General features: G+C 36.8%; 2 protein-coding genes across 11 annotated transcripts; both read left to right on the forward strand.

The window, feature by feature from the left end:
* The first annotated feature begins 5,685 nt into the window (after nucleotides 1-5,685).
* LOC121329951 (cell division cycle-associated protein 4-like) lies at nucleotides 5,686-11,942 on the forward strand. 10 transcript variants are annotated; one of them, XM_041276066.1, is made up of 4 exons: nucleotides 5,689-5,947; nucleotides 8,130-8,221; nucleotides 9,014-9,117; nucleotides 9,850-11,942. In XM_041276066.1, exon 4 carries the CDS (start codon nucleotides 9,856-9,858, stop codon nucleotides 10,648-10,650), a length of 795 nt encoding a protein of 264 aa, XP_041132000.1. In that variant the 5' UTR covers nucleotides 5,689-5,947; nucleotides 8,130-8,221; nucleotides 9,014-9,117; nucleotides 9,850-9,855; the 3' UTR covers nucleotides 10,651-11,942. The 10 variants fall into 10 exon arrangements, with proteins under 10 accessions (XP_041132004.1, XP_041132000.1, XP_041132003.1 ...); XM_041276061.1 differs by lacking the exon at nucleotides 5,689-5,947 and adding an exon at nucleotides 6,024-6,492; XM_041276063.1 differs by lacking the exon at nucleotides 5,689-5,947 and adding an exon at nucleotides 6,024-6,464.
* A 3,521-nt stretch (nucleotides 11,943-15,463) lies between these two features.
* LOC121330260 (SERTA domain-containing protein 2-like) lies at nucleotides 15,464-26,804 on the forward strand. The gene is made up of 4 exons (XM_041276633.1): nucleotides 15,464-15,613; nucleotides 15,728-15,785; nucleotides 17,087-17,153; nucleotides 25,703-26,804. The coding sequence occupies exons 1-4, from the start codon at nucleotides 15,530-15,532 to the stop codon at nucleotides 26,553-26,555; spliced, it is 1,062 nt and encodes a 353-aa protein (XP_041132567.1). The 5' UTR covers nucleotides 15,464-15,529; the 3' UTR covers nucleotides 26,556-26,804.
* Nucleotides 26,805-27,294: the final 490 nt, after the last annotated feature.

Below are 27,294 nucleotides of genomic sequence, written 5' to 3' on the forward strand. Positions count from 1 at the left end.
AGTCTGTTAACCAATTCGAGCCCTTGCTATATAGTCAAGCTGTGTGGGATTGCAGACTAATAGTGCTCCCTGAGTTCACACATTATTGCAGCCTTATGTGGAATATAACAGTTTAACCCCTTAAGCTATGTCAGGGCAACCAAGAGAAACTTCTTTAAAACATGATTGTGTTATTGGGGGGAATATTGCAACATTAAGGGCAGCTGCTATTTTTTTTTTTTTAGTATGTGGATACAAATTTTGAGATTTGTCACAGCCCTGATAGTGTCTTTTTGGTATACCAGCTTTCTATTCTGGTTTATCTTAGCCTTGCAGTTTCTTGGTTATCTTTAAAGATGTCTTGCAGTGGTTAACTGTTAGTGTGTGGGTGTGTGGGTCAGGATGGTGTGCAGTCTTTAAGATCAGGAGAGCACTACAGTGTCTGATGTGCCCTGTGTGGACCGCAGATTTGCTGCGGTTATAACATGTTAAAAGACAACTGTGGAACCATGGTACAGATATAGGACAACGTGTTAAACTTCAAAATGGCCATGCCCCTGGCTAAGGGATTGCATTCAAATGTTTTGAGAACAGTGTGGTTAAACTCGCTAACTGCTACACGAAACAGTTCTAGTGTACGACTGCACTTTAAATTACTGAACTGCACAATGTACTGTATTTCTATCAAATGGACAGGTCTCCCTCTGCAGTCTTTAAAATGACTTACACCATGCCTCATGTCAAGTCTTGTATAAAACTTATGTTATAGGGCTGTTGAGGTCACCTCAAACATGGTATTTAAAATATATATTTCATCTTAAATGTAAACGATAATAGATTCAAAATATACACGAAGATATTTCATATTTATGTGTACAGTAGTATCAGTAAATATGTGTTTTAATTGCATTTACTGTTAAACTGCAAAAATAACAAACCTCCACAAGGGGGCACTTTTGTTCATAAATGTTTTTCTTAAACATCAACACAGTATTTCAAAACTGTTGTAAAAATGGTGGAAAGACAAGCTACTGTCTTGACTCTGGTGTAGTGTTTTACTAATAAAGAACCCTTGGATAGATAGTCAATAGACTGGTATATTATAAATCAGTGATGTTATACTGGAGTCAGCAATTATCATCATTATTACCTTATTTTTTAATAATGAGGGTTAAAATGTGATTTCACCTAAAATGATTGCTTTCATTAATGCTATACAGGTATTATAACTCAATGACACTTTCTTAAATAATGAGCAGGGTGCTTTTAGTAAAAACAAGTACAGATTTCCTTTTTTAATAAGTGTATTTCTGTCAGGGCAGTTTCATTTCAAAACATTTTATTAGCAGATAATTAGACATTTTATATTTTCATCATACTTCATGTACTTGCTTGTTTGGCATCAGACTCACCTTCTGAGGCACTTGAAGCTGCCCAAAAGCCTTCATTGATTGAATCTCTTAGGTGATGTTTAGATAGAGACAGGGAGGCAGTTTGACAGAGATAGAAGCAGGCAGGCAATTTGAGAGGGATAGAGATAGGGAGGCAGTTTGACAGGGATAGAGGCAGGGAAGAGTTTGAAAGAGATAGAGGTTGGGAAGCAGTTTGACAGAGATAAGGAAGGGAGGCAGTATCTTACAATTTTGACTTCTCAATCCCTGTTTTCTGGCCCAACAATTTAATATATATTTCTTCCACTATACAACCATGACTCATCTTTTCACTAATCGGTTTTTCACATGCTTAGAAACTCTATCAGAAATGCTATTCTCCTTACATTGTGGCACCAGCGTATAAAAATGTCCCCATTTTTTTTTAGCTTCTCCATTCTCCATCATTGCTACTAATCTGATTCCAATGTACAGTATTGTGTTTAGCAAAAATTAATTTTGAAGTGAGTTGAGAATGTACTGCCATCTCTTGAGATAAAAATTGATTGCAGATAAACTGAGTCAAAGGGCAGATGTTGTTTCAATAATACAGTATCATTTCTATCTGTGAGGAGAGGCTGCTGGATGCAATGCAACAGAAGACTGATACTACCATACTGATAAACAGATAGACCAAGCACTGCTGTGTTTTACAAAAGATTTTTGTTTTAAACTCAAAGGCCATTGCATATGCATTAATGGGTTATATTTGTTAGCTGGACTACTACAGTGCCAACTAGATTTTATTATAAGTTACCTTTAGGAATTGGACCTGATGTATCATATCATAGTCAGGCATTTGAGAAATATAACAACAAAAAAAAGAAAGAAAGAATTGAAATACCTAGCAACTTTGTGTCACCGGGTTGGTTCTGCACTCAGTCCGGACCTGAAGAGGTCTGACCTTTGTTTCAACCCTGTTCTAAATTGTCTATTTGGAATAAATCTTTTGCACATAAGGTACAAGAGCAATGTAGAACATAGTAATACAGGAAATAGCAACAGTGAAGAAGGAGAAGGGCAGAAGGTGCTGCTGGAGAAGCTGAAGAGACAGAGGCACCGCCCAGAGGAGGAGTCACATTCAAGGGGCAGGGTTAGTGATGACAAAGAGTGTGTTACCAAAGATCTTAATGTTACCTGCATACTTTCTTATTTACAGTATTAGGTGGTAGCAGACACCTGAGTGCAGCATGTATTAAAACATGAAATTAGGGATGCATTATAATCAAATATTTGGCAGCAGCATTTTGTGTAGTCGCTTTATCATTAGGCACATTAGATTTACTGTTACTACCTTATTACCTTATTTACTTTAGTAAATAGATTTTAACAATAAACATGATCACTTATATCTTGTCTGTAGCTGTTACTGGTGCATTATTATATTTACAGCCCTTATTTCATTTACTGGACTATGGGACTGGTTCTGTCTTTTTAGTGGTGTTTCAGAACCATTTTGAGGTGAATATACATCATTCCAGAGCTACAACTGGCAAACATGTTCCATAGCTGACACCTGACGTTGCACAGGACATCCCTGTAAACATGACCCCTCAGTGGGGTTTTATCCTGTATAGATATATTGAAATTAAAATAAATTTTAAAAAAGTTTCGCTCCTCTTGAAGGAGCAACACCTTGAAGAAGGATGTGTCTATATAAGGACAGCCTCATTGTGAACTGCAATATGTTATGCAATGCTAGTTGACAAAATTGGCTTATAAGGTATCATATGCAGTGGTTTGTTCTGTCAAGAAGTAATGTACAAGCTTGGCAAAAAGCAGGCTAACGTGGATCTTCAGCACCTAGTTTAACATGATCTAAGTGTTATAAACAGGTTTCTTTCAGATAAGTGAAGGTTGTGACATAACAAATTGAACAGTTATGGTCAGGGAGGTGGCAGCTGTGCGTAACTTGTTCTGGAAGGCCACATGGCTGAGAATGAGTGAAGCCCAGTTAAATAATGATCCAATACAGATAGAATACAAACTGAAGACCGTACTATGTACGTGTATCAGTTGTATACTGTCAATCAACTTAGTGGCAACTTTTTTCAGCACAATGAAGAATTCCTGCAAGCACAATTACAAATATTTCCTTATTTAAAAAATGCTTTTGGAAATTCTCATTTTCAACCCTTTTGGATCGATATAGTACATAGTATAGTGCAAACAAATAGCTAAAAGGTCAAAGAAACTTGTGACATAACAAAAGATAACAAAAGACACATAGCTCCACAGCCAAAAGCAGTTACCTGAATATTAAACAAAATTGCTGCAGCAGAACACGGAACATATGAAGACGATAGCCGTCATCAATAACGGTGTAAGGGGAAGTTAACAAACATGGAAAATGCCTATTTGCTTTCTATTTACTCTTTAATACATAGGGGAGGTAAAGGACCTGGTGTGACACGAGTGGCACATACTGACTACCCAGAAATACATCAAATAGATTAAAATTAGTAAATGTCATTAAAATTGTCAATTTAATAGTTGGTGTCTTGTTCCTGTTTTTCAAGCACTTGTCGTGTTGAATTAGTACCATGCTAGTTACATCATATTTTCAGGTCAGTTATAAGTTATAAGGGATACCTGTCTCCAAACGACATGATGCTTTTGCTGTAGGGCCTGGACCACCAGAGTGAAAGCTACATAAAGCTACCTCGCTCACTAAGAAAATACAGGGTGCAGCCACTTCATCACAAGGCAATGTTACATGAAGAATCTGAACTATGTAACATGTCATCTGATTTACTGTTCTGTATATAAGACCCATGGTAGTTAGCTGTTAATTATTTAGCAGTGATTGAAACAAGCCTGTTATTGGATGTCCAGCAAGGCAGAGAATCTGCATTCCAGAAGACAACTACTGTTTGGTGCATGTGTTACTGATGACTGATTGGGGAAGATGGCAGATACAGAGGATTGTGAGATCTGAAAAGCATCAATCAATATGAACTATAACCCAAACACTTAATATAGACAGTGAGCAAGCTGTATTGACTGGGACAGGAAGTTTGGAAAGATGGATTTTAGTACTACAAAAGTACTGAAGTTTCCTTAAGTGTCCACATCCTGGAACTTGCAATAGCTGTATGAGAGATATGGGCAGTTCAGAGTGACAGCTCTGTTTATACCAGATGCAGTCTGTTGGTATGTTAAATCATTGCCCCAGAATAGTCCACCTAGGACACAACTTTTAATTTTTACTGGGTGACGGGCTCCTTTTCAGTTGCACACTTGCCCAAGACCACATAGTCTATTTTTAATGCTATAAACAGGGGCATATCTAAGACTGGTGTCTTTCCCCGGGGGAATTAGGGGAGTGAGAGAGGGGAAATGTTTATACCACCTGCTCAGAATATTCCCAAAGTGAAACACAAAGTGTGTTATGCATACATATTCTGAATATAACATATTTAATTACTCCTGTACAGATAACACTACCTGTAAACTAACATCATCGGCTGGTTTATAAAGACGATTAGTTTATCTTATATTGGCCTACCATACCTAGTTAACAGTCTAAATACAACAAACTGACAGCAAATGTTGGTGAAGAAGGAAGCAATACTGCATTAATCTGCATCTATCTAGGAATCAAAGTTTCAGACTATATTTAACTGTGCACACAAACATGAAGAAAAGAGATATCTAATATTAGTCTTCCAAAAAAGACCAACAAACCCTAAAGTCTTTTGTATCATTGCTATGGACGGCTGACAATAATACAAACTGACAATAATACAAATAATAGATAATTTACCAATGGGCTGGGGGAAGAAACTCTGTTCAACAACTTCTGTTCAACTGACAAATGTATATGTGTATATATATATATATATATATATATATATATATATATATATATATATATATTATTATATATATATATATTCTTAGATTTCGATTGGTTTAATTGTAGTCTGCCATTTATGCATGATTTACTCTTTTAAAAAATAAATAAATAAAAAGTTATATTACACCATCTACTGGCAATATCAAATTAGTTGTAATTTTAGCCATTACAACAAATAGCATTCAAGCCCCCCAAGATGTTCAATATTTGCACCAGTTTTAGGTAGAATATAGCTGTCACAAAACTAGTGGGATGCAACTCAGAAGGTTGTGTAATTTAAAAGGGCTGTGGAGTTGCTTCTTACCAGTTTTCTGTATTTACTTTAGTATTTTCATTTCACAGAAACATGGTGTACATCGTGTTTACAATGGCTGAAATAAACTGCTTTGATAACAAACGGCTATAGTATTAGTAATCTGCGGGTCGTCTTCCTTGGCGCTTGCTTCTGGTTTCTTTGGTGTTTGCCTTTTGTTAATGTGATTCCATCTTAAACCACCGGCTGTCCATCAATTTGTATAGTAACCGCCTACTTCACCCTTCCTCTGCGGCAGCTGGAGCTCTCAACAACCCTGTTCAGCTTTACACAGCGTCGGGGAGGGCGAGAGTGGAAGCGCTGTGCCTTTAATTCTCGAAACAGCCTCTCAGCTCACCAGCAGCATATGACCACCGCCGATAAAGAGTAAGATTTAAAAAAAAAAAAAAAAAAAAACACAAAACAAAAAAAAAAAAACACAACACACACATCTAAGGTAAGCGTTGAACAACAAAATGACAGTTACTTTGTTTTCTTACTGAATGTCTGAAATAAATATGCTGGTATTTGAAAAAAAAAAAAAAAAAGCTTGCGTGTAGGTACATGCCAGCAGTTTTATGCGGAAGTGTCTGTGCTGTTTTACCTTTTTGCCACTAGGGAACAGTATTTAATCGACGCGATGTGAAAGTAAAATATATTTAAGAGAGTTTAAAAGTAGATCCGGAATCAGGTTGGCGCTGACTTTAACGGCTAGGGGGGTTATTTCCAAAGCTTGAAAAGTAACTGGACGGGAAGGAGTTAGCAAATCCAAAATGGCTGCACTCTCCTTGTTGTCGTCTCCGCAGGCTTTTATCACGTCTTAACCCGGAGACAAAGCGCGCAGTCACGACAAGCTCTGGGAAACTCGACGTGATTGTGCGGGGAGAGGACTCACGACTCAACGGTTATTATTATTCAGAGGTTATTGCGAGGTATTTTTATTTCGTTCCGTGACTGTATTAGTTTATTAAGGCACAGTCTAACCAGTAGGGGAATACCACAGTAACGCCAGGGTGCTGTGGGGGAGGGGAGCGAGGCCGGGGTGGAGCTTGACTCGTTTAGGGAATGGGATTGATTCATTGTGTTTTATATCAGTGTCGTATTCAAGAGTGCCACTTTAATTTGCTAGGGGTTGGCATTGTCAAACGTGGAGTGGGAAATTCAAAAGTGCAAATAAACACTGGTCAGTGGTTAACGTAAATGTTATAACTGTAGTTATTTTTTTTTTATTTTTTTTAAATTTGTGATGCAAGTGTAATTCATTCCAGAAGAGGCAGTGAACTCAGTGCACTCGGAGCTGAAGTCAGGGTTGGCCCAGCTCCAGCTTGAGAATATTTATGGACGGATGCCACGGGTACAACCACAGCACTGGCTCCTCAAGCACAACTGAGAAGTTACTGTTGCTAATATATGAAACAATATATGCTAATAGACGATATATGAAATAGTTTAATCCATATAATTCTGTTTTTTTTTTTTTTTTTAGCCAGATGGGGCTTTGTGGCAAAAGTGTTTTTTTCTTATTTTTCTTTTTTGTAATGTACTTAATGGAAGATGGATACATTTCATGTATGAACATATTGAAGGGACACACTTTTCTTTCAGGCTAAAAATTTACGTAATTCTTACTTGTTTACTCTTCAGTGTGTTTGTTGTTCAAAAAATCTTGGTTTTCCTGAATAGTTTATGGATCAAACATGACAACCCATTCTTGGAAACTAATCAAACCCTTGGCCTGCATAATCAAACACTGCACACATTATGCAATGCAACTTATTCTGCCAAGCAAGAAACTGTGCCTTTGTTTTGGTACGCAAGTATCAAATGCTGTATGTATTTTTTTTCAGAAATGCAGTATGGTATAATTGCAGCATATTTATGATCAAGTGCAAACCCACAGTTTTGGTGTCTAAAATTCTGCAAGTTTGCAGCTAGGTAGTGCCTGAGATTATTTGCAGTTAAGGTATTGACCTGTTGAAGCAGTTCAGGTGTATTTTTATCTGCAGCAACACCAGTGTGGATTTCGATTGAGCACGGGGCAGGTAGGATTGATTTACGATGAATTTTATTGACTGCACCCTGATTTGTGTACTGTTTATAGCGTACCTCGTGGAACTGGTGCATTTTGAAAACCCTTCTATCTAAACATTAGCAAGAAATAAAGTTCCCATATTTTTTATTGCGTCAATGGAAAGTGAACCGTGAATATTGTAATCTTGATAATATTTGTGCTACAGCACCCTTAAAAATAAAACAAAACGTGTATTCACTTTTATTGTGTATGTTCCTCAGCCTGTTATGCATCCTTCCTGGTTTGTTTTAGGAGTGCACTGAGTAAAGTGTTCCAAGTATCAAAATACAATAAAAGGAAATGTCAGATAAACTAAAAATAATTTACATGGATTAACTTTTGTAAGGTCCTCTTGCTTTGAAAATATTATGCAGTTTATGGCCCTTAATGATACAAATGTGTAACAACAAAACTGGCTGAATAACAGATCACAAAGTAAATGTGGATATTATGTATGATGAAGTGTTGGTTATTGTGATTTGTTCTCTTTGCTTTTAGATGCATGTTTGTTATTTTTAGGCTCAGCAGCCCTGGCTGGCTAGTCCTGTGACAGTGGAAGCAAGTGCCCAAATTTCATTTCAACACTAGATGTATGTACTGTGTTTTTAGTGATGCTACAGTTTATTCAAAATATGTCTGACAATAAAGGGTAGCATTTAATATTAAAAATAGAAACCATCTTTACTGAAAAAAATAAATAAATACTAGGCTAGACCTAGGTTTTCCCCAGTGCGATTTCACTACAATATTTTGGTCTTAGTGTCTTTTTTTAAATTATTATTATGTAACCTCCCCTAGTTGCTCTGAATGCATGGATTAGTATTTTGCAATCTAGTCTTTTCAAATTGATAGAATAATAGAGTATCTGGTTTACTTGCTCTATTGCTACAATCCTAAAAGTAATACCTGTAGCAGTCATTTTATTCTTTATTACTTGTAGTTGGAAGATACATTGAAGTTATTTGTTTTACTATGTACCTGTACAAAACTTTGTGAAAATGCACAAGTTCTGTAGTATTTAACAGTTCTATTGAAAGGAAGTTTATAACTTCATGGAATCTATGTATCTATTGCATTTGTAAAATCTTGTACAATTGACTCTCATAGCTTAAATATTGTTAAAAAAATAGATATTTGATTTAGTCTGTCTATAAACTAAATTGCATGGAGGCAAGATGTCCTAGATTTACTTATATTGGGGAAAATAAAAAAAACATATTTACAGTCACATGGGTGTTGTGGGGTTCATGTCTCTGTGTTATCAAAGTAGATGTTAAAATGTAATAAGGTGTTAAAAAGAGTTAGTTAAAAATCACTAGTAACATTCTGTACTTTGCAGTGGATTAGGGGCTGTTTAAAGCTTCATTATTCCACCCACGCAGGAACCTTACTTCTGACTGGCCTAAAATGGGCAGAAAGAGAGCAGAACAAAAGCTGTTTGTCGCTAGTACAAAAGTGCTGAAGCAGTTCATTCAGGAAGAAGCTGGTATGTTAATGCCTTTGCCTCTAAACAGGAAAGGTATAGCCTTTAAACTTTCAGAAAAGAAAATCAATTTCAGTCAGCTGCTTGTTGTTTTTTTAATTATTGGGGTTAAACAATGTAGTCAGTAGTATTTAAAATAAGATAATTCTATTTATTGGATGACTAATGGTTGGGAATATAGGCTGTGTTTTAATTCAAACTCAACCCCCCATAAATTTCATGCTTTAGAGATTTGGGTAGTGCGTTAAATAGTCACTTTAAAAAGCACTTTTAACACATTTTATCTGGCAAATTTATTATTGAAAAATACTCATCTGCATAAAAGTTAAGGAGGACAATCATAGTGATATATTGGAAAATTATAAGCCAGTACAATTGTGTGTACCAACTGTTCTGTACTTTTAAAAGAGCCTTTAGTATAGGGCACATAAAACAGTTTTCCAAACAGTTTTCCTTTGTGTGATTTTGAGACAACCTTTTAAGATGGTGAATGTCCAAAGTGTGAATTAAGACACAGCCAAAGTAGTCTACAGCTTAAATGACATTTTCTGTTGGCTTGGAAAGCTTCCAAAAGCTGTACAGTTCAAATAAACCAATTTTTTTTTTCTTTTTTCTTTTTGTTTTTTTACTCGGTTGTGAGTTAATGTGGAGTAAATATTCAAACTGTTGTATTTATTAATTTACAAGCCTTGTTGTATATTGGTAGCTAATCACAAGTTCTCATTTCATTTACAGAACAAAATGTTTCCAAAAGGCATAAAACGTAAATTTTCTGATGGCGAAGAAGTTCCTGATGAGAATCCAGCTGATCTTAAAGTTATGTCTTCATATAACCTTCAACGGCAGTCTCTGCTAGACATGTCCCTGATAAAGCTCCAGTTGTGTCACATGCTGGTGGAACCTAACCTGTGCAGATCTGTGCTCATTGCAAACACAGTACGGCAGATCCAAGAAGAGATGACACAGGATGGAAGCTGGACGATCATGGCTGAAGCGCTAAATTCAAGTCAGAGCCCCTCAGATCGCCTGGTTGCAACAGAAATTCTTTGCAGACCATCACCAAAGGACCAAGACGAGGAAAAGCCTTTTTCTGTCATCAGCTATGAAGGCTGTGACTCTGTCAGCTGTCATTCAGAAGAAGTGGTTGATGATTCTTTGTGTGAGCCATCCGCTGAAGCCCCAACGTATCTGCCAAGCAGCATCGGTACCTGGGAGAAAGAGGACCAGAAGGAGAACTCAGAAGAGGAGTCTGAAGAGGACCAGAAGCCAGAGGAACAAGTCTTTGGAACTTTTGAAATTAAGAACCCCACTGCCACTCCAGACCCTGCCCTTGACGAGCTCTTTTCAGATGTTGACACTTCATATTACGATCTTGACACCATGTTGACAGGAATGCAGAGCAGTCCTAAAATGGGGCCCTATGACTTGTTGGACAGTTTATCATCTCACAGTCCATCATCCATCAGTTCAAATTCTGGCTGCAGGCCTGACCTCAATGAACTTGATCACATTATGGAGATCATTGTTGGGTCCTAAAACTGACCTAAAAAATCAACTGTACAGATATGACTGGTATGCAAAACTGCTATCTCTTGACTGTCATACACTATGATGAAGTGTAAGTTATGTTTTTTAAGGGCTAATATTTTTGCATGCCAACCATTGGAACTTTATTTACATTCATTTTGTATGTCTTTATGTGGGTTATGCTTTTTTTTCACTTTATTGTAACATTTACTCTGAAAAATGATGTCTTTACACTACATAATTTTGAATTGAACAAATTGTGTACTAAAAGTTTGAAAGCTACACATATTTTTCCTAAAAAAAATGAAATAAAGTATATATATATATTTTTACAACACATACAGCTTGGGAAATGTTACAGTACTTTTAGAATTTTTATGTGAAATATGATAAAATTGTAACAGATATCTATTTGAAATGGTCTATATTAAGTCTTCCTTTTGACTTTATCCCAAAATGCAATATGTGCCTATTGTGGAAAATGGTGGAAGGCACCTTTTATATTAGTGCTTAGACAATATGTATAGCCTACATCTCAGTCAGATTATTTTGGCAAGATTGCATAATTGCTAATATATATCCAACTTACTCCTGCTTTTGCAGTTAGAAACCATATGTTCTTACATTTGTATTGCTACAAATGAAGAAGTGTGGGTCAAACCCAGTTTTAAGTTATTAGTTAATTTATTTTTTTTTAATTTATTAAATGCATGTCAGTTTGAAGTTTTGAGTTTAAACTAACTCAGAAATGATATCAACTTTATGAAATACTTAATTGTCAGGGTATACTTTGAAACTCTGTACTATGTCTTGGGATATCAGGCTGTGGCAGTTTTTCTAGAATGTAGAAATCAGTGGTTACCACTTTATAAACAGTATTTAAGTAGAGGAATAATGGCCAACAAAGGTTCAAACTAAGGTATTGTTGATTCATTCTAAAAGAATGACTAGACTGTAGTTTGGTTAGTAGTGTTTCTTCTAACATACAAGGGTCTTTTTTACTAAGAGATTCATAAGCATAATATTCATGGTCATGGCTAATTGATTACTCAGGCAAGGTAAATAAGTATGAAAAAAGCCAGTATTATGAAAGCCTTGTCAAAAATCTCCCTTCTGATCGATGTCAATTAATTCAATGCAGTTTACCATAACACCTAGGATGTAAGTTGAGTACACGTGGACATTAATACAGTGAAACTATAATAGACTATATGCAGTTTTTTATATTTGTAAAAAATACATTGTAGCAGTTTTTTGTAAATACTTTTTAATAAAAAGGTACAAGCTAATTTTTATCCCTCTTGGTGTCTTGATTTGTGTCCATTCAGATTTCTTTTTTTATCTTCACTAATTTGTATTATTTTTACATGTGCCGCACGTACACCTTTTAACAAAATGATACCTAACGATTCTTTCAGAACCATGAGATGAGTCCTACTTTTTCATTATTCTCCGACACCATTGCTAGGGGATTATTTATTTATTACCTGTATTTGAAAATATATTTCTATTTATGAATTTCGGTACTGTGAGTTTTGTGTTATTTTATGATGCGCAAAAAGGTTCTGAAAAAGCCAAAAATAAGATCCTATGGGTGCATTCAAGTGATTTAGGAATGAGTAAATTATAATTTCTGAGATGAGTGATCTTCAAGGATAAAACACTGACCATGGCCATTACTTTGTTGCTGTCCAGTTTTGTAGTTTTCTGGGCTAGGGGTTAACTGGATGACAAATATAACAATTAAGAGTTGGCCAAATTCTCATGTTATAGTTAATAGCCTGTTATTTGGAGGATCTAATAAAATGGACAATAGCAGTGAATACCCTCCGCACAGACACTAATACTACATTTACTATACATGTATGCATGCAACCGTTGGAACACACTTTACGTTGCCTCTTTTTATAATGGGTGTATCCTGTAGCTGTTATTTTCCAAATGCTTAATTCTTAGAACACGATGTTAATGTGAACTCAAATGTTTAATCTTAAACAGAATCCATGCATATTTTATCACACTGCTCCAATCTTTTGAAGGCCTTACAAACTGCATGTTGTAGTAAAAGTGTGGTAAATTATGTAAACTGTTGTCTTTAAGACGCTAAACATCTCCCACCAGAATCTTTCCAAATTTGCATTTTTAAGACCTCTGTAAACAATAAAGGAGCTCTGGGGTGGCTAAGTGATTCAATTAACGGTTCATTGGTGTGAAAAAAAGCATCATTGACACTTATTTTAGTTGTGCATTCCTGTTTTTATAAATTAAAATGTCAGGGTTTTCATTTTAAATAGTTTAGCTTTATGGTACCCCTATATTCCTGAATTTAAATAAATGCCAGATACTGCTTTGTTAGTATGGTATAATATCACTGCAGTAGCTAATCTAATACTGTATATCCAAACGTAATATATTAATAAAAAAATAAAAAAAAATGTACACAGCGTTTGAAAACGAAATTACTAAATTCTACTCAAAATAATGTATGATATCAAGTTACAGGCAAGGTGTTTCAAAACGCAATATTCGAAGCGTATTGTTCCCGGTGTACATTCAATTTTCACATGCAATCAGACAAAAGAAACATAAACAAGCGATGCAATTAATACAGGTGACAAAATCAGTAGACCCATGGACTGTAGAAGCACTTCCCTGTTTTCAAGAAAATTCAGCAGTCATTACGATTTTGTTGCTGCTTGTTGCTTTTGTAACCCAAAAAAAGAGAGTGGCATTGCACTCGCCTACTGCTCCTATTTTTAAGATCGCCGAAGGAAAAACAAAAACAAAATAAAACGCAATATGTTGATTTCATGATGCATTGAAATGCTGGTATAAAAGTCTGGACCGAGCTGATGGGATAGATACAGGGGTGGGGGGAAATATATCTACGAATAACAACACTACGCCTACATTTAATGTTATGTCTAAAATAAAAGCAGTAGAAAATAACACACAGAAACTATGTGTTATCTTGATTTATTTCTTAAGATTTGCTACCAATTATTTTGAAATATCTTTCGGTAGCAGAAACGAGATAACTCATGTAGATGTGCTTTGCTGTATCTGGCGGTTATGGTTGCATGCAGGCCATGATACATGTCCTACGGTAATCCACGTTCGATTTGGTTTATGCAATGCATTTAATGTATCAATCCTGTAGACAAGGCTAACAATAATAATGTCTTGATAAAAACCACACTGTAGCTTACTGAATTTATGAAGGAGCTCCCGAATAGATCACCCCCCCTTAGTCACTGTATGACTCATTACAAAAAATAACGGTTTGTGTTGCATTTTACTTTAAATAAACAATCCTTGTTTTACGTGAACTCCAACAATCACTATCCTACATAGCCTACACTGCAGTAGGTTTGCGAATTAAAATACTCCCAAGTCTCTCAGTTACATAAAGGCGAAGCATGACTGAATTTTATTGTATTCTGTAACTTCTATTATCTGTAATGTGATACTTTGTAACAACTGTAAGTCACCCTGGATATGGGTGTCTGCTAATAAATTATTACTATCTATCTATTTATTAATTTATTAATTATTATTATTATTATTATTATTATTATTATTATTATAGCTGAGGGAGAATAGAATGTATTTAGAACTGAGGAGCAACAGAGTGTGATTACGTCATCTACCAGAGAGAGAGAGAGAGAATATGAAGAAATTCACTAGATGTGATCGAAAAATGATAAACACTGTTTCAGAGCAGGTGCAGTGACTTTTTATTGTGCTGATTTACAATTGAAGAAGATGCTACAAAATGATCTGTGGCAGGTGTTGTGACTCCTGGTCTCCCAGTTTGTGGCATGTCATTGACAGAGTGTGTCTGGTTATATTGTCTTGCCAGGTTTGAAATTGCTGGCTGTGAGCACCCAAGACGGCTAACCTCAGTACGCTGCTTAAACCAGCCTCCAACATGCCGATTGCATGAAGGTGCTGCTCTCTTGACAGCTGTGGCATACTGTTGTTGTTGTTGTTTTTTTTCTGTGTTATTTTCTTTATTGCTTTTATTCAAGCTTGCAATTCAACAGCTGAAATCACTCCATATCCAGTGTCCAATTAACTGTCTCACTAATTAGGTGATTAAGTGCATGTCATGGTCAATGATGAATGATCGAGTGATTAAAAAGAAACCAAAAACATTTCATCAACGTCCATCATTTAGATACCTTATTTTTTTCGAAAATAAATGTTACGTTATGATATGCTACGATGCTATATATATATATATATATATATATATCTATAATATTATATATATATATTATATATATATATATATATATATAAATCCGTCAACCAAACTTTTGTCTTATTTGAGTGACTGGTTATTAGTTCATTAATTTTATTGTATTAAGTAACCGGGACTATTTTAAGGGACGTCTGTACACAGTCATTGGGTAGTCGGGACTGTGCTACTGTACAAAATAATGTTAATCCTGTTAAATCTTTTCCCTCGTTGGTCAGCGTCCAATAAACAAAAGCTTATACAGTGTGTAAAGTCTCTGGCTGGCGAGTGCTGGTGACGTACACCTATCATTTATGGCGAGCGTTTCGGGGAGGGCTCTGTAATTTCTTTTTATTTTAAACCAATCAGAAAATAACTCGAGACGACCTGACGTACAAGGATCCCTTTTTACTCGATTTTAAATGGTCACATTTCAGACCCGTGGGCGAGTCGCGTTGCCAAAATATTAACCAATGGAAAATGGTTGCTAGGCGGTTCATCGAGTATGCAGCCCAATTGTAACCAGGGCACCTGACGAAACGTCAATCAGCTGAGAGTCTTTCCCGCAGTTTCTATGCTGTCGATTGTTTTATTAACCGGCTTGTGTGAAACCTAGCCAGAGAGGGAGCCAGTAGTGAGAAGAATATGTCGTTAACACACACCACGGTAGTAATCAAGTTCTCTCTGGAAACAAGCCTTACCACACACACGGAAAGGACACAAGAAGACGTAAGGAAATATAACTGATTAGGAGTTTTATTATAAATTATTTATTGATAATGTTACGGGTAAATGGAATTTTACAAGTCGAAGAGACGCCGTCTCAGCTGTGTTTTTTTTTAGCGATTGACTGCTGGTGTTGATAAGGAAGTTTCTAAACCTAAAGTTCGTGCTTATGACGGTAAGTACAAAGTGTTGGTCACTTCATAAAATTCATAAAACTGACCCTTTTCTTACTGGCTTTGAAAAGTAAGTACAGTGGCCAGTAGTAAGTCTGTGTGGTGCTTTGTGGTATAGCGTGGAAATAAATGCGTACATGTTTTTGTATACCGGATATCTTGGTATTTAACAATGTTTGTCACTTTTGTTCGATTTCATCTCGTTTTATTTTCCTAGTATCATTGAGTACAGTTAAAGTTGGTGGATCTGACATCGGTGTAGGCAAAACATGAGTCAAAAATGAGTCGCATACCCCGACTCCTACCCCCACAGAAGTTGTATAACTGTAATTTACATTTGCGTGACAGCGTTTGAATTAAACTTCGTTGTATAAGGTTGTCCAACTTCCTAGTTATGTTTTGTAACTCCGTGATAAAGTAGGCATCCAAGTTATAGGCTGACATGCTGCGTAGTTTGGGTTTTAAGCTTCAATATTTTATTCACCCTTTGTTTCCTTATATACAATTAATATAAAATAAAAATTTGTACTATACAATGAACCGGGTAGAAGATGCTTTGAGTCACTCAGTACAAGTGAAAACGTTATTTGAATTATATTTAAATACAGTGATTTTTGACTGACTGACAATCAGAATTTGGTAAACTTTACTGACTGTTCCTGTCAGATTCGGTGAATAATCTTGTTCAGAAACATCAAATTACCTGTATATGTCCCAGCAGAACCGTGATGTCTACTAATTATATTCTGTTTCTATTAATTTGGTTCTGACAGGTGGGTTTTGGACCATTTGCATAAGCACAAGAATAAGGTCATTCTAATCAGAATGTGCTTGTGTGGATCTTCAAATTAATATGGCGGGGGTGCCTTTGCAGCCACGTGACCAACAAATACATTCTAGTTTAGCCTAACCAGAAACACCAAATACTGTTCCATAAAATGTGTAAATGTAGAAAAAGCATCAAACGCTTTGGAACTTTGCTGGTGTTACAGTAAGATCACACATTTTTCTAAGCCCCTTGCATTGTGGAAATGCTTATAGAAGTTTCCCCCTATAAGAAAACAGCCATGCCTGCATGAAGGATTAATTTCTGTAAGGAACATTTCTGTTTATTCTGTTTGACCATATTTTTGTTGATTGAGACACACCATTAGGTAGATTGCAGCAAAGATTTGAAGAAACATTTGCTCTAATCAACATTTGGGCCGATGGTTCAATCCAGAGAATCTTGGATAGAAGGGTCCGTAACAAGCTGTTTCCAGTGCATTGATGTGCGTGTTGTGTTTTTGCTTCTGTCACCCAGGTCAACTCTGCTTCTTCAAAGGCAGTGTGAAGTCAGCCAACCCGCATGACACTAGGTCCAAACCTGGGTAAGGTCTGACCCGAGTAGAGCATGCCAGAGTGAAAAAGGTTTTCAACCAAAATTCGTGGTTCTGGAAAATGTAAAATGAAGGAGAAGTTCATTTTTGCCACTAGTAGTGTGTGACAAGGACACACACACACACACATATATATATTATATATAATGTGTGTGTGTTTGTGACATGTGGAAAAACAAATGTTCTCAGATCTCTGTAGCTATAGAATAATTCTAAAGTTGGCAGCAAGATGGTGCATCACAGCCCCTCTCCAGGCAGTGGCCCACCATCTCCTTTTGTTTTGTGTTTCTTCATACGCTATCCAAATGCTGTTATTTATTTTATAAAATTCTCCACTCCTCTGTCATCAGTGTGGAATAACTGGTGATCCGCAGAGGGAATTTATTGAAAACAAGATAAAGGTTATATAGCATTACAAAAATCTGGCACTGTGACAATGAGAGAGGTAGAGAGATTCTGCCACTAGAGTTCCTGCTTGTAGATTATTTCCTACCATCTTTGCATTGTTACATGTTAAAGTACATTCCTGTAATTTCTGTAAGTGTGGCCACCCTCCTGTAGTATTGCTGATGCTCAAGTATCCAATTTAAATACTGCAGACTGCTTGTACGTTTCTGTGATTTAACTATTAAAATGTATATAAAATAACTTTATCAACCTGATATTGTTACAGTTTTAATGGGAAGGAACATTGAGTCTTGTCGGTCAATTAATGGTACAGCTTGGGGAATATTAATGTTATATCTTGCTCAAATATCAGGTTATACTAAAGCCTGTCTAGTGTTTAGTTGTTAGCTGTGGGTGGTCTGGATGATGCATTAATAACACCAGTGTTCATTTTGAATTTATTTTCATTTCGTGAATGCTGATGTAGTTCAGGTGGATTTAGACGAACACTGGGAGACTTGTGTTTTTTGTTCTAGCACTGTTTTTTCTATGGGGCAAGTTGCTTGTTTATGAGCACAAATGATGGTCTTGATGGAGGTGAGGTGTCCTGTATCTGTGGGATGATACAGGAGGAATTCTGCATCCATTCCCTAAGCTATCAAGAAACAAAGCATCAGAGAGTCAACGATTTGAAGATACCAACAGTGAATTGAACTGCAAGAGCCCACAGAGTTGATGACTATTTGCAAAACCAGAAGACTGCTTGTAAATTCAATCACTCACAACTACAGTAGGTACCCACACTGTGGTTGCTTAGCTACCAAACCAGAGAGTTAGGGAATTTTTTAAATCCTGGAGTCGGACTCTTTCAAGCTGAAACAGTGTGTGGAGAGCTAGACCTGGAGAACCACTGCAAATAAAAAATAAAGTATACATATTTGTTTGTAAGAAACAACCACAATATTCATAAATAATTGCCATATAACTTAAATGTAGGGTTTGAACAGCATTACATTACTCAAGTTACTCTTCAAAATACAGCAGCATGGTTAAAAATATGCAACACTGCATACAACAAACTAACGAGTTTGTTGTAAATACTGCACAGAGTTCTGTAACACTTAAATTTATTTTTCTAAACTAAAATAGTGAAAATGAAGAATAAATAATGAAAATGACTTTTTGGAATTAATTTGTTTTTCTTATCAGTGCTGAGCTTGGTTACATTTCTCTAAATTAAAATAGTAAAATTACTGTCAATTGAATTCAGGTTAGCCATGTGGCTCTCAGAAATGTCTGAAGGCCGTACCTGCAGTCTTAAGGGTAGCCGTGCTGTATTTAAAATCAGGATGAGCAATCCAAGGTTTTGCTCTGCTCGGTTGAAGATCTGGGGAAGTGGTTATAGAACACACTATCAGGTTTTCTTACAAAAAATATGTGACACTGCTTACATTGTCAGACCATGTGGGTGTGCATTGACAGTTGGATGTTGCTACTACACAAGGAATCTGGCATCTTGTCAAAAAAATATCCAAATGCAAGCATGTTATCCAAATTCAAACCTACTACCACTGTGCCTTTATTGCTGGCAAAGTTGAAGACCAAGGCAGTTGGTGTACTGTGTTCTGTACCTTCTATACATTGGCTGTAGAACCCTTAAACACTCAAGATTTGAGATGGAGATAAGACTTCAGCCTTTGGTGCTGTCCTTTTCTGAGCATGGAAAATGTCAGAAAGGCCTATTTAAACAGTAAGTACAGGGGTTCCAAAAAATATAGCGTTATAGGTTCCCACGTGTTGCTGCAACTGTTTAAATAATGTACCATTCATTTTTCTTTTCATTGTTAACATCCTGACAACTGTTTACATTTAGAACTGTAAACTCTGTTTCAAAGTGCTTTTCAAAATAGCTGCACTGGGGTTTGAGATCTGTCCTCTAAATCACTGCAGGAAGAGCAATAAAAAATAACAAAAAACAACATTAAGCGCTGTGGCTTTTCTGTTCTGTACCACTTCATGGATTGTTATTGTTGTTACCTGTTTGACAATGTGGGCAATAGTACCTATACTACCACTGCACTAAAGTGGACATTTTGAAAAGAGCTTTGAAACAGACTTCAAAGTTTTAAGTGTATGAAGTTTTGTCAGGATGTTAACAATGAAAAGGAAAATAACAGGTATGTTATTTAAACAGGTGTAAAAACACGTGGGGACATGTAATGCTATATTTTTCAGAACCCCGTTGTGTGGATGTAGGCTCAACAAGGGATTCATTTGCTTGAGGCACCACATCACTGACTATCCCCGTATAGGTTGTAGGATGTTCAAATTGAAAGCATGACTAACTTATTGCCACATGGAATTGAGTCATCATATTGGGGCGGAATCAGCTAAGCTTTTCTGAAATGCGCAACTGCCTGAGTTTAATGGTAAAACAGCCCTTATAAAGACATCTGTTGCCTGTCTATTGGATTAGTCAGAATGCAGCCCACTCCTTAATGCAGATTCAATCATTGTTGTCAACAGTCCCTCCCTCTCAGGGGCTGTTTCCTGCTTTTGCTGTGCCATAGTCATGTCTCAGATTTCTGAAGTGGATGAATACATGAAAGCATATAGCAGGAACATAAAAAAAAAACTATGAAGAGACTGGATTACATGTGGTTTTCTGTGCATCTTCTACACAGAAGATGATTGTTAGATGGATTATTTGGAAAAGTCTAAACACAAAGCTGTTATAGCCCATGTAAAATGAAAAGCATTTTATATAATCTGTGGTGCTAGTGCATTGGAACTTCTTAAACAGTGAGGTTTTTTTTTTACAACTTGCTTTAAACACCAATAAAAAAGCGTGGAAATCAAGCTAGATGGGAAGGAAACCTGTCTTTCCATCCATCTGTCTGCTTGTCATGATGCTGATGACTCTATAATTTTGTATTTCTTGATTGATTGTTTTGTTTTCTTATCTGTAAATACTTGTTTTTACTGGCTTCACCAGATGCAGCTACATTTTAATGTTTACTTTAGTCCAAGACTTGCCACTAGAAGGGGAACTATCTCTGTGCCATCAACAGTACATCCCAGCTTGAACTAGGCCCACATTTTGCTGTTTTGATGTTGGATTAAGATATTAGCAGGAGACTCATTTTCTAGCATGTTATTCATTTCCAGCACTCTTGTTTTCTATTTATAGAGTTGCTGTTCACATAAAGCTTCCCCATTGTTCTTACAAATGTATGCCATGGAAAGAACATCATTTCTTGCTTTTTCAGAAGAGAGCTTTAGAATTATTCTCCATTCATTGCATTGAGGTTAAACCAGCTAATAGTGTTCCAAGTAGACAGTGTGAGTAACTTGAATTGACATTTTCTCCCACTTCTGCCTACCTACTACTGGTGCACCTAAAAAGTTATCTGTACTCTGATGTACTAAACACAAAGTGAGTACCTATTTTACTTAGTTTACTGAACAGGCTGTAAAATTTATAGCAATACATAACTTACTGTTGCAGCCTGCTGTGTTGGACATACTCCCACTACATGTATGTCTGTTTTCTAAATAACCATGATATTTCTATTCCCCAATATCATTTGATTTTACAGTTTCACCCAAACTTAAATTGGAAACATGTCATGTGTTCCCCATTCCTCTCACAGAGACTATATAAAAGAATAAATTAAAAAAAAAATAATAATAAAAACAATCAGATCTATACAACTCTGCAGGCAGCAACAATACATATGTGTGAAGAAACACCTTTTAATAACACCTTCAGTAAATTATAAACCCAGTGTATTAGAAACTGAACAAGGGACAGAGCAATTTTAGACCTGGTGTTCACATAAAACCAGGTCATTCTAAATAATTTAGAAGTATTGTAACCGCTAGGGTCAAATGATGACAACATGATTCAGTTTGAAATTAGCAATTCTAAGCAAAAAGCTACGCTAACAATAATTTCAGGAAGACTAACTTTGAAAGGATGAAGCAGGAACTGAGAAATAGACTGGAGGAATGGAAGGTTGAAGTTCATTGAAACAGATTTAACATTATAAACATACAGGATATGGGTATACCTTTAACGAAGAGGTCAGAGTTTAACAAGCATTCACCAAGGTAGGTAAACGTATCAATAAAATAAACTAAGAATAATAAAAAAGTTATGCTTACAAAATCCTAAAACAATGTATAATATTAAAGCAAACTACCTGTTAAAGAGGAAGTTAATGTAATAAGGGATAAATCTAATAATATATCTCAGTTCTCATAAGCAAATGTATAATTTTCTGTGTTTTCATCAGGGAGGGTATAAACCATATACCATCACACAGTTTTTAGAGATTTCAGCCTCAGTGAAGCAGCTCCAAGAGCTTAAAAAAAAAAAAAAAAAAAAATCACCTGGCCCAGAGGAAATGTATCCCAAGAGCTTAATCAAACAAGGGTAGAAATATGTAGCGAGTAGCGCGAGAGGACAGAAATGGAAGTAGATAAAAGTATGTTTTGAATCGAAAGGAGGAAGCAGTTGTTGGGGTTTTTTTTTTTTTTTTTTTTTATACAGATTTATCAGTGCGTGGAATAGCCTATTAGGTGAGGTAATAGGATCATAAGCACTGGGAACATTTGAAAAACAACTAAATTATGCCCTATTAAATTAGATCCTCCTAGTAGAGGTAAATGTTGTGTTAAGAATGGCAGGCCTTGATGAGCTGAACAGCCTCTTTTGTTATGGTCCAAACCCCTTCACCCAAATGCAATCCGAAATGTCTATGGAGGCTAAGAGTATAAAAGTCTCCTACCATGTTCGTTCGTTTTATGTAACATTAAACATTCAGCCAGGTCCAAGAAAAGTTAATTATTTCATTTTACTTACTAAACATGGTGTAATGGCACTACAGATGTAGAATTTGAAACCTGATGGACATGATCAGCGTAAAGCACAGTGACCTTCCAAGTGTCCAGCTGCAAGACTGGATAGAATCTTGGGGAATACAGAGACCTGCACAGATTGTTCACTTTGCTGTACTTGGTCTGTGATTAATTCAGACTTCATCTCCATTTCTGATGTAGCCCATTTCAGGAGCACAAAATTCTCCCTATGGGCTTCACCCTATTGTTTTAAATAGTAAGACCTACCTGATGCAGGGAGGACACACTGGGAGCAGATATAACAAATCTAAAGTTGTACAGTTCATTAAATGCAGCAAATGAAAAGGAAGTGTAAAATTGTTCAATAGTTTTTGGATCTCTTTTCAGATCTACAGTATTTCTGGGAGGAAAGAGGAAAATAGTGAGAGGCAGCAGCACGAATAGGAGAACATTTAAAATGTTTTGCAAGAGGGGGAAAAGGGGACAAGAGCGAATGGTTGTGAATACACAAACGTTTGCACTGGAAAGCTGAAGTTAGCAGTCCTGCACATTCGGGGCCCCATGAGGGCGATTTGTCTCTGAGGAGCGAGTGGGCGTCTCCTCAGTGCAGCAGGCTCGCGCAGCTCCTCCTTTTATGTTTTTTTTTTTTTTTTTTTTTTTTTTCACACAGTAGTACCCCCCCCCCATTTTGTTTCCTCACTCCACTGAGCAGTAAAGCATGATTCTACGTCAGCCAAACCCTATTCCGTACAGTTTCTTGTTTGTCAGCTGTCTCCGCGACAGAGGGAGAAGACACAGCTGCTGCAGTTTAAAAGTATTTTTGCCTCTTCAGTTTAGCAATTCATTTTGTACACAATCGAATACAGCAATACATCACCGACTATAACATCACTAAAAGCACTGTGTACGTGCAGTTTAATCATGCTCTGCGGCAACTTTATGGTAACGTGTTTCAGTGAGGTGGTTTTACCACGAAAAGGTATGCATAATTTTAATTCTTTCTTTTTACTCTAGTATGCTCTTGTTTATTTTACAGCAAATGTAAAGCGTTCGAAACACTCGCAGCAAAAGCAATGCTGCGTTTTCTGTACAGGTATGCTTTTCATTGTGTTAATGCTAGTACCGTCTAAAGATATTTGACTACCGACTGTTAAAGAGCGATCTTTAGTGCCTCTTTGAGTAGTTTCTTCCCCATTGACAAAGTATCAAGCAGCACTAGCTACTGATGTGGCAATTTGATTAAGACCTACAGCAACGATCGTTTCATTTAGTTTAGGTAAGACTAACACGTTCATTAATAGTGGTCTCGCTCCAATAGTGTTTTGGTACTAAGTACTAAGCTTTGGTGCAGCGAACACTCAATACAATAATTATTTTAATAAAAAATAAGCATAGAATTAAACTACTGGAAATAGGCTGTTTTTTTTTTTTTTTTTTTTTTTTTTTTTTAAATATGGGTAGAATGTGCAAGAAAGCTAGCAATAATTTAGCTAACCACTCTGAATTTCACTTCAAGTTCTTCTTTACAGTTAGTAGGTGCTTTTTGCAGTTTGACAGTTCTTACTGAACTGGGTAGGTCAGGGTTCTGATTTTTTTTTTTGTTTTATATATAATGGAACCCTCTTCCATTTTTTTGTGGCAAACCAGAGGTAAGAGCTAATTTCAAAGTCACATGATGTTTTGAACATGATTGCTATAATAGTCAGCTGGCCATATTGCACTGCACAACAGCATATAGCTTTTCTTTCTCTGTCTTCTGTTCATACAGACAGAAGCTGCTCAGCCACAGTGCAGCTCCACTGGTGTTTTTTTTTTTTTTTTTTTTTTTTAACGAACATGCAAAATCCTCTGGGCACTGCCCTGCACTTTGTCTCCTTATGCTATTTCTATAGCATAGTTTTTGTTCTGTTTTGCTGTGTGTAATGTAGGAATGGATATATTTGAAGAGTTTCAGGTATGTGAGTGTATGGTACAACATGCTTGCCTGGTTTTACTCTTGTGTAATAAATCCCTACAGGCTTGTTTACAGACAGTAGAGAAGGTTGGGCAATACTTTAGAACAGCTTTGTTGTTGTATTGTTTAAGAGTGAGCTTTGTGAAGAAGCCTGCCTGTAGAAGTAGTCTCTGTGCACAAGGACATATATTGATATGAGTCGCCACAGTGATGGGAGTATTCCACTCAGACCCCACTGCTCCTGCAGGAGAGGAGAAGTCCCTTGAGACTCAGCTTATGAAACGCTGCAGAGCTCCTAGTACTGCTGACGAGTGCAGGATTATGCAGATACACAGAAAGACAGATATCCTAGGGTCTGACTTTAGGATCTTCTGCAGACTCCAAACTATTTGCAAGTTGGTCCACAGTTTCCAGTATATACATTGTGAGGGTTTGAAGGTGTTTAAAATTTCAGATCACTATTTTAACTTGGATTACAGGATTTTTAGAGTGCCACTAGGTGACGCTGTGATTTTATTACTCCAAAGCCCCTACCCTAATAACAGCCCCTAATAACAGCAAGTGGAGAAAACTACCGGTTAGTAACAAAATTAAGTCATTTCTATTTTGTGAATACCCCATGGTAGAGTAACTAATGTTTTTAGCGCATAATTAACCACACAAACAACTCTCAAGAACAAATGACTAGCAAATTTCACTCAACCAGGAATTATGTCCCATTTTGTTTGAATCATATACAAACAATGCAAAATGTTGGTACTTCAAAGTCCCAAATGTACTGTATGTGGCTTATAGGAGACGGAATGTGGAAAAACAGCTGCATGGAAGTCACTTACACAGAACTGCACCTGGAGTTCACACTATAGACTTGAAACTAACTCTTGAGCATATTATTTATAGCAACGAGGAAGGACTATCGAACACCAATCTAATGCTCATTTGTAGAGTTGAGTCACAGAATCAATTCATTACAACCATGAAGAAAAGCATGCATGTGCAATCTACACTACTCCTTTTTTTTCAGAAATGCTTTTTTTAAAAGCTGTATTCGACTTATACAGAATATAATAGAATATAATTTAATAATGCTTAGAGCATTCCAAAGATGCATACTTGCATGTACAGCTGCCACTTGATTTTCCAAGCATTTTACCTTATCATTATACGAATATGCAATGCAGCCCTAATAAATGACCTATTTTGTTTTATTTATATATTTGCTTAGATTTATTTTAATCTCAACAAAGGTGAACCAATAAGTAAACTTGGTTAATATGAGTGTATAGTGAACAACTTAATGATACACTGTTGATTTGCTCCTTTTTTTTTTCTTAAGATACATGTTGGGCAGAGGAGTGAAACGCAAGCTAAGTGACTACGACGAGAGCATGGCTGCTGGTCCTCCAGGTCCCTTTGACTCCAGCCCGGCTCTGCCGTACCCTCAGCAGAGGCAGTTGGTGCTCAACATGTGCCTGAGCAAGCTGCAGAGCTGCTGCTTGAAGGTGGAGCCCAGCCTTCACCGCTCCGTCCTGCTCTCCAACACCCTGCGCCAAATCCAAGGTGAGATGCTCAATGAGGACTGCAGCACATCTCCACTCACAGTGCAGTCTGATGGGAGCTCCTACAGTGCCGACACAAACCCCGCTGCAACTCCCGCACATATCCCTGACCTGCCCCCGTTGCCATGCTATAGTCAAGCAGAAGAAGCTAACCTGATGACAGTGCCATCTGATAACAAGATGTCTTCAACCGAGTCCAGCCATTTAAGAGTGGCTGGCTTTGTGAAGGACACAAGCCCACCGCCCGCTTGCCCCAGCTGGGCTGAGAATGAGGAGCTGGATTTCTTCTCTTCCTCCTCCTCCTCTTCTGAGGATGAAGGTAACGATCATCTAGCAGGTTCCAGATCTCTAGATTCCCTCTTTGGTTCCTTTGAAATGCCAAATTCCACCAGCTACTTGACAGACCTGGCTTTCGATGATATCTTTGAGGACATTGACACATCCATGTATGATTCCTCAGACTTCAATTCTGTTCTATCTTTCACTGCCCATTGCTCATCAGTCTCCCCCACTGAAGACAGCCTCAAGCCATTCTCCACTTGCACTTCCCTCTCCACTAATGGCATTCAGATCTGTATTACAGACTTGAACGATCTGGACCACATCATGGAGATACTTGTGGAATCCTGATATTTGTTTCGGTGGCACAGGGGAATGATTGAGGATTTATATTGTAATTTATATCTATATTGTTATACAGATCATGTTATTTATATATAAAGCAACAAAATGTCTCAAATCTAAAAATCCTGAAATACTGGACACGTTTTAAAGACTATTCAGAATAAAGGTGTAACTGGGGCGGTTTCTAACTAATCGTAGTCTTTCCTCAACATTTAAAAAAAATATTTTAAATATATTTATTATGGACTTGTTAAGAAACTCTTGTTTTTTATTTACTATAATTTAAAATACAATGGAAAGATATATATATATATATATATATATATATATATATATATATATATATATATATATATATATATATATATATATAAAATATATATATATAAAATATACAATGTATATGTTATATCAATCGTCGAGTTTAGCAGCTCAAGACTGATTGACCGAAAAAAAAAAAAAAAACATTTCTCGATTTAATCGTGACCAAATTATGGAGATCGCAGGTTCGAATCCATTGCCAACCGTGACCAGGAGTTCCTAGGGGGCGGCGCACAATTGGCCGAGTGCTGCCTGGGTAGGGAGTGCTTAGGTCGGCAGGGCAATCCATGGTTCACCGTGCATCAGCGACCCTTGTGGCTGTTAGGGTGCCTGTGGGTCTGCAGTGGTGCCATTCAGATCTGTGTTGTCCTCCGGCACTACAGGTCTGGTGGCTTCGCTGTGGATCCGCAGTGAGAAAAACGAC

Source organism: Polyodon spathula, chromosome 17, assembly GCF_017654505.1.
Source record: "Polyodon spathula isolate WHYD16114869_AA chromosome 17, ASM1765450v1, whole genome shotgun sequence".
In the NCBI taxonomy this organism is placed as follows: domain Eukaryota; kingdom Metazoa; phylum Chordata; class Actinopteri; order Acipenseriformes; family Polyodontidae; genus Polyodon; species Polyodon spathula.

Coding starts and splice junctions, on each gene's coding strand:
- LOC121329951 (XM_041276070.1), top strand. CDS start 9,856: ATGTTTCCAAAAGGCATAAAACGTAAATTTTCTGATGGCGAAGAAGTT.
- LOC121330260 (XM_041276633.1), top strand. CDS start 15,530: ATGTCGTTAACACACACCACGGTAGTAATCAAGTTCTCTCTGGAAACA. Junction 15,614..15,727: donor CGGAAAGGACACAAGAAGAC/GTAAGGAAATAT, acceptor GTTTTTTTTTAG/CGATTGACTGCTGGTGTTGA. Junction 17,154..25,702: donor GACACTAGGTCCAAACCTGG/GTAAGGTCTGAC, acceptor TTTTTTCTTAAG/ATACATGTTGGGCAGAGGAG.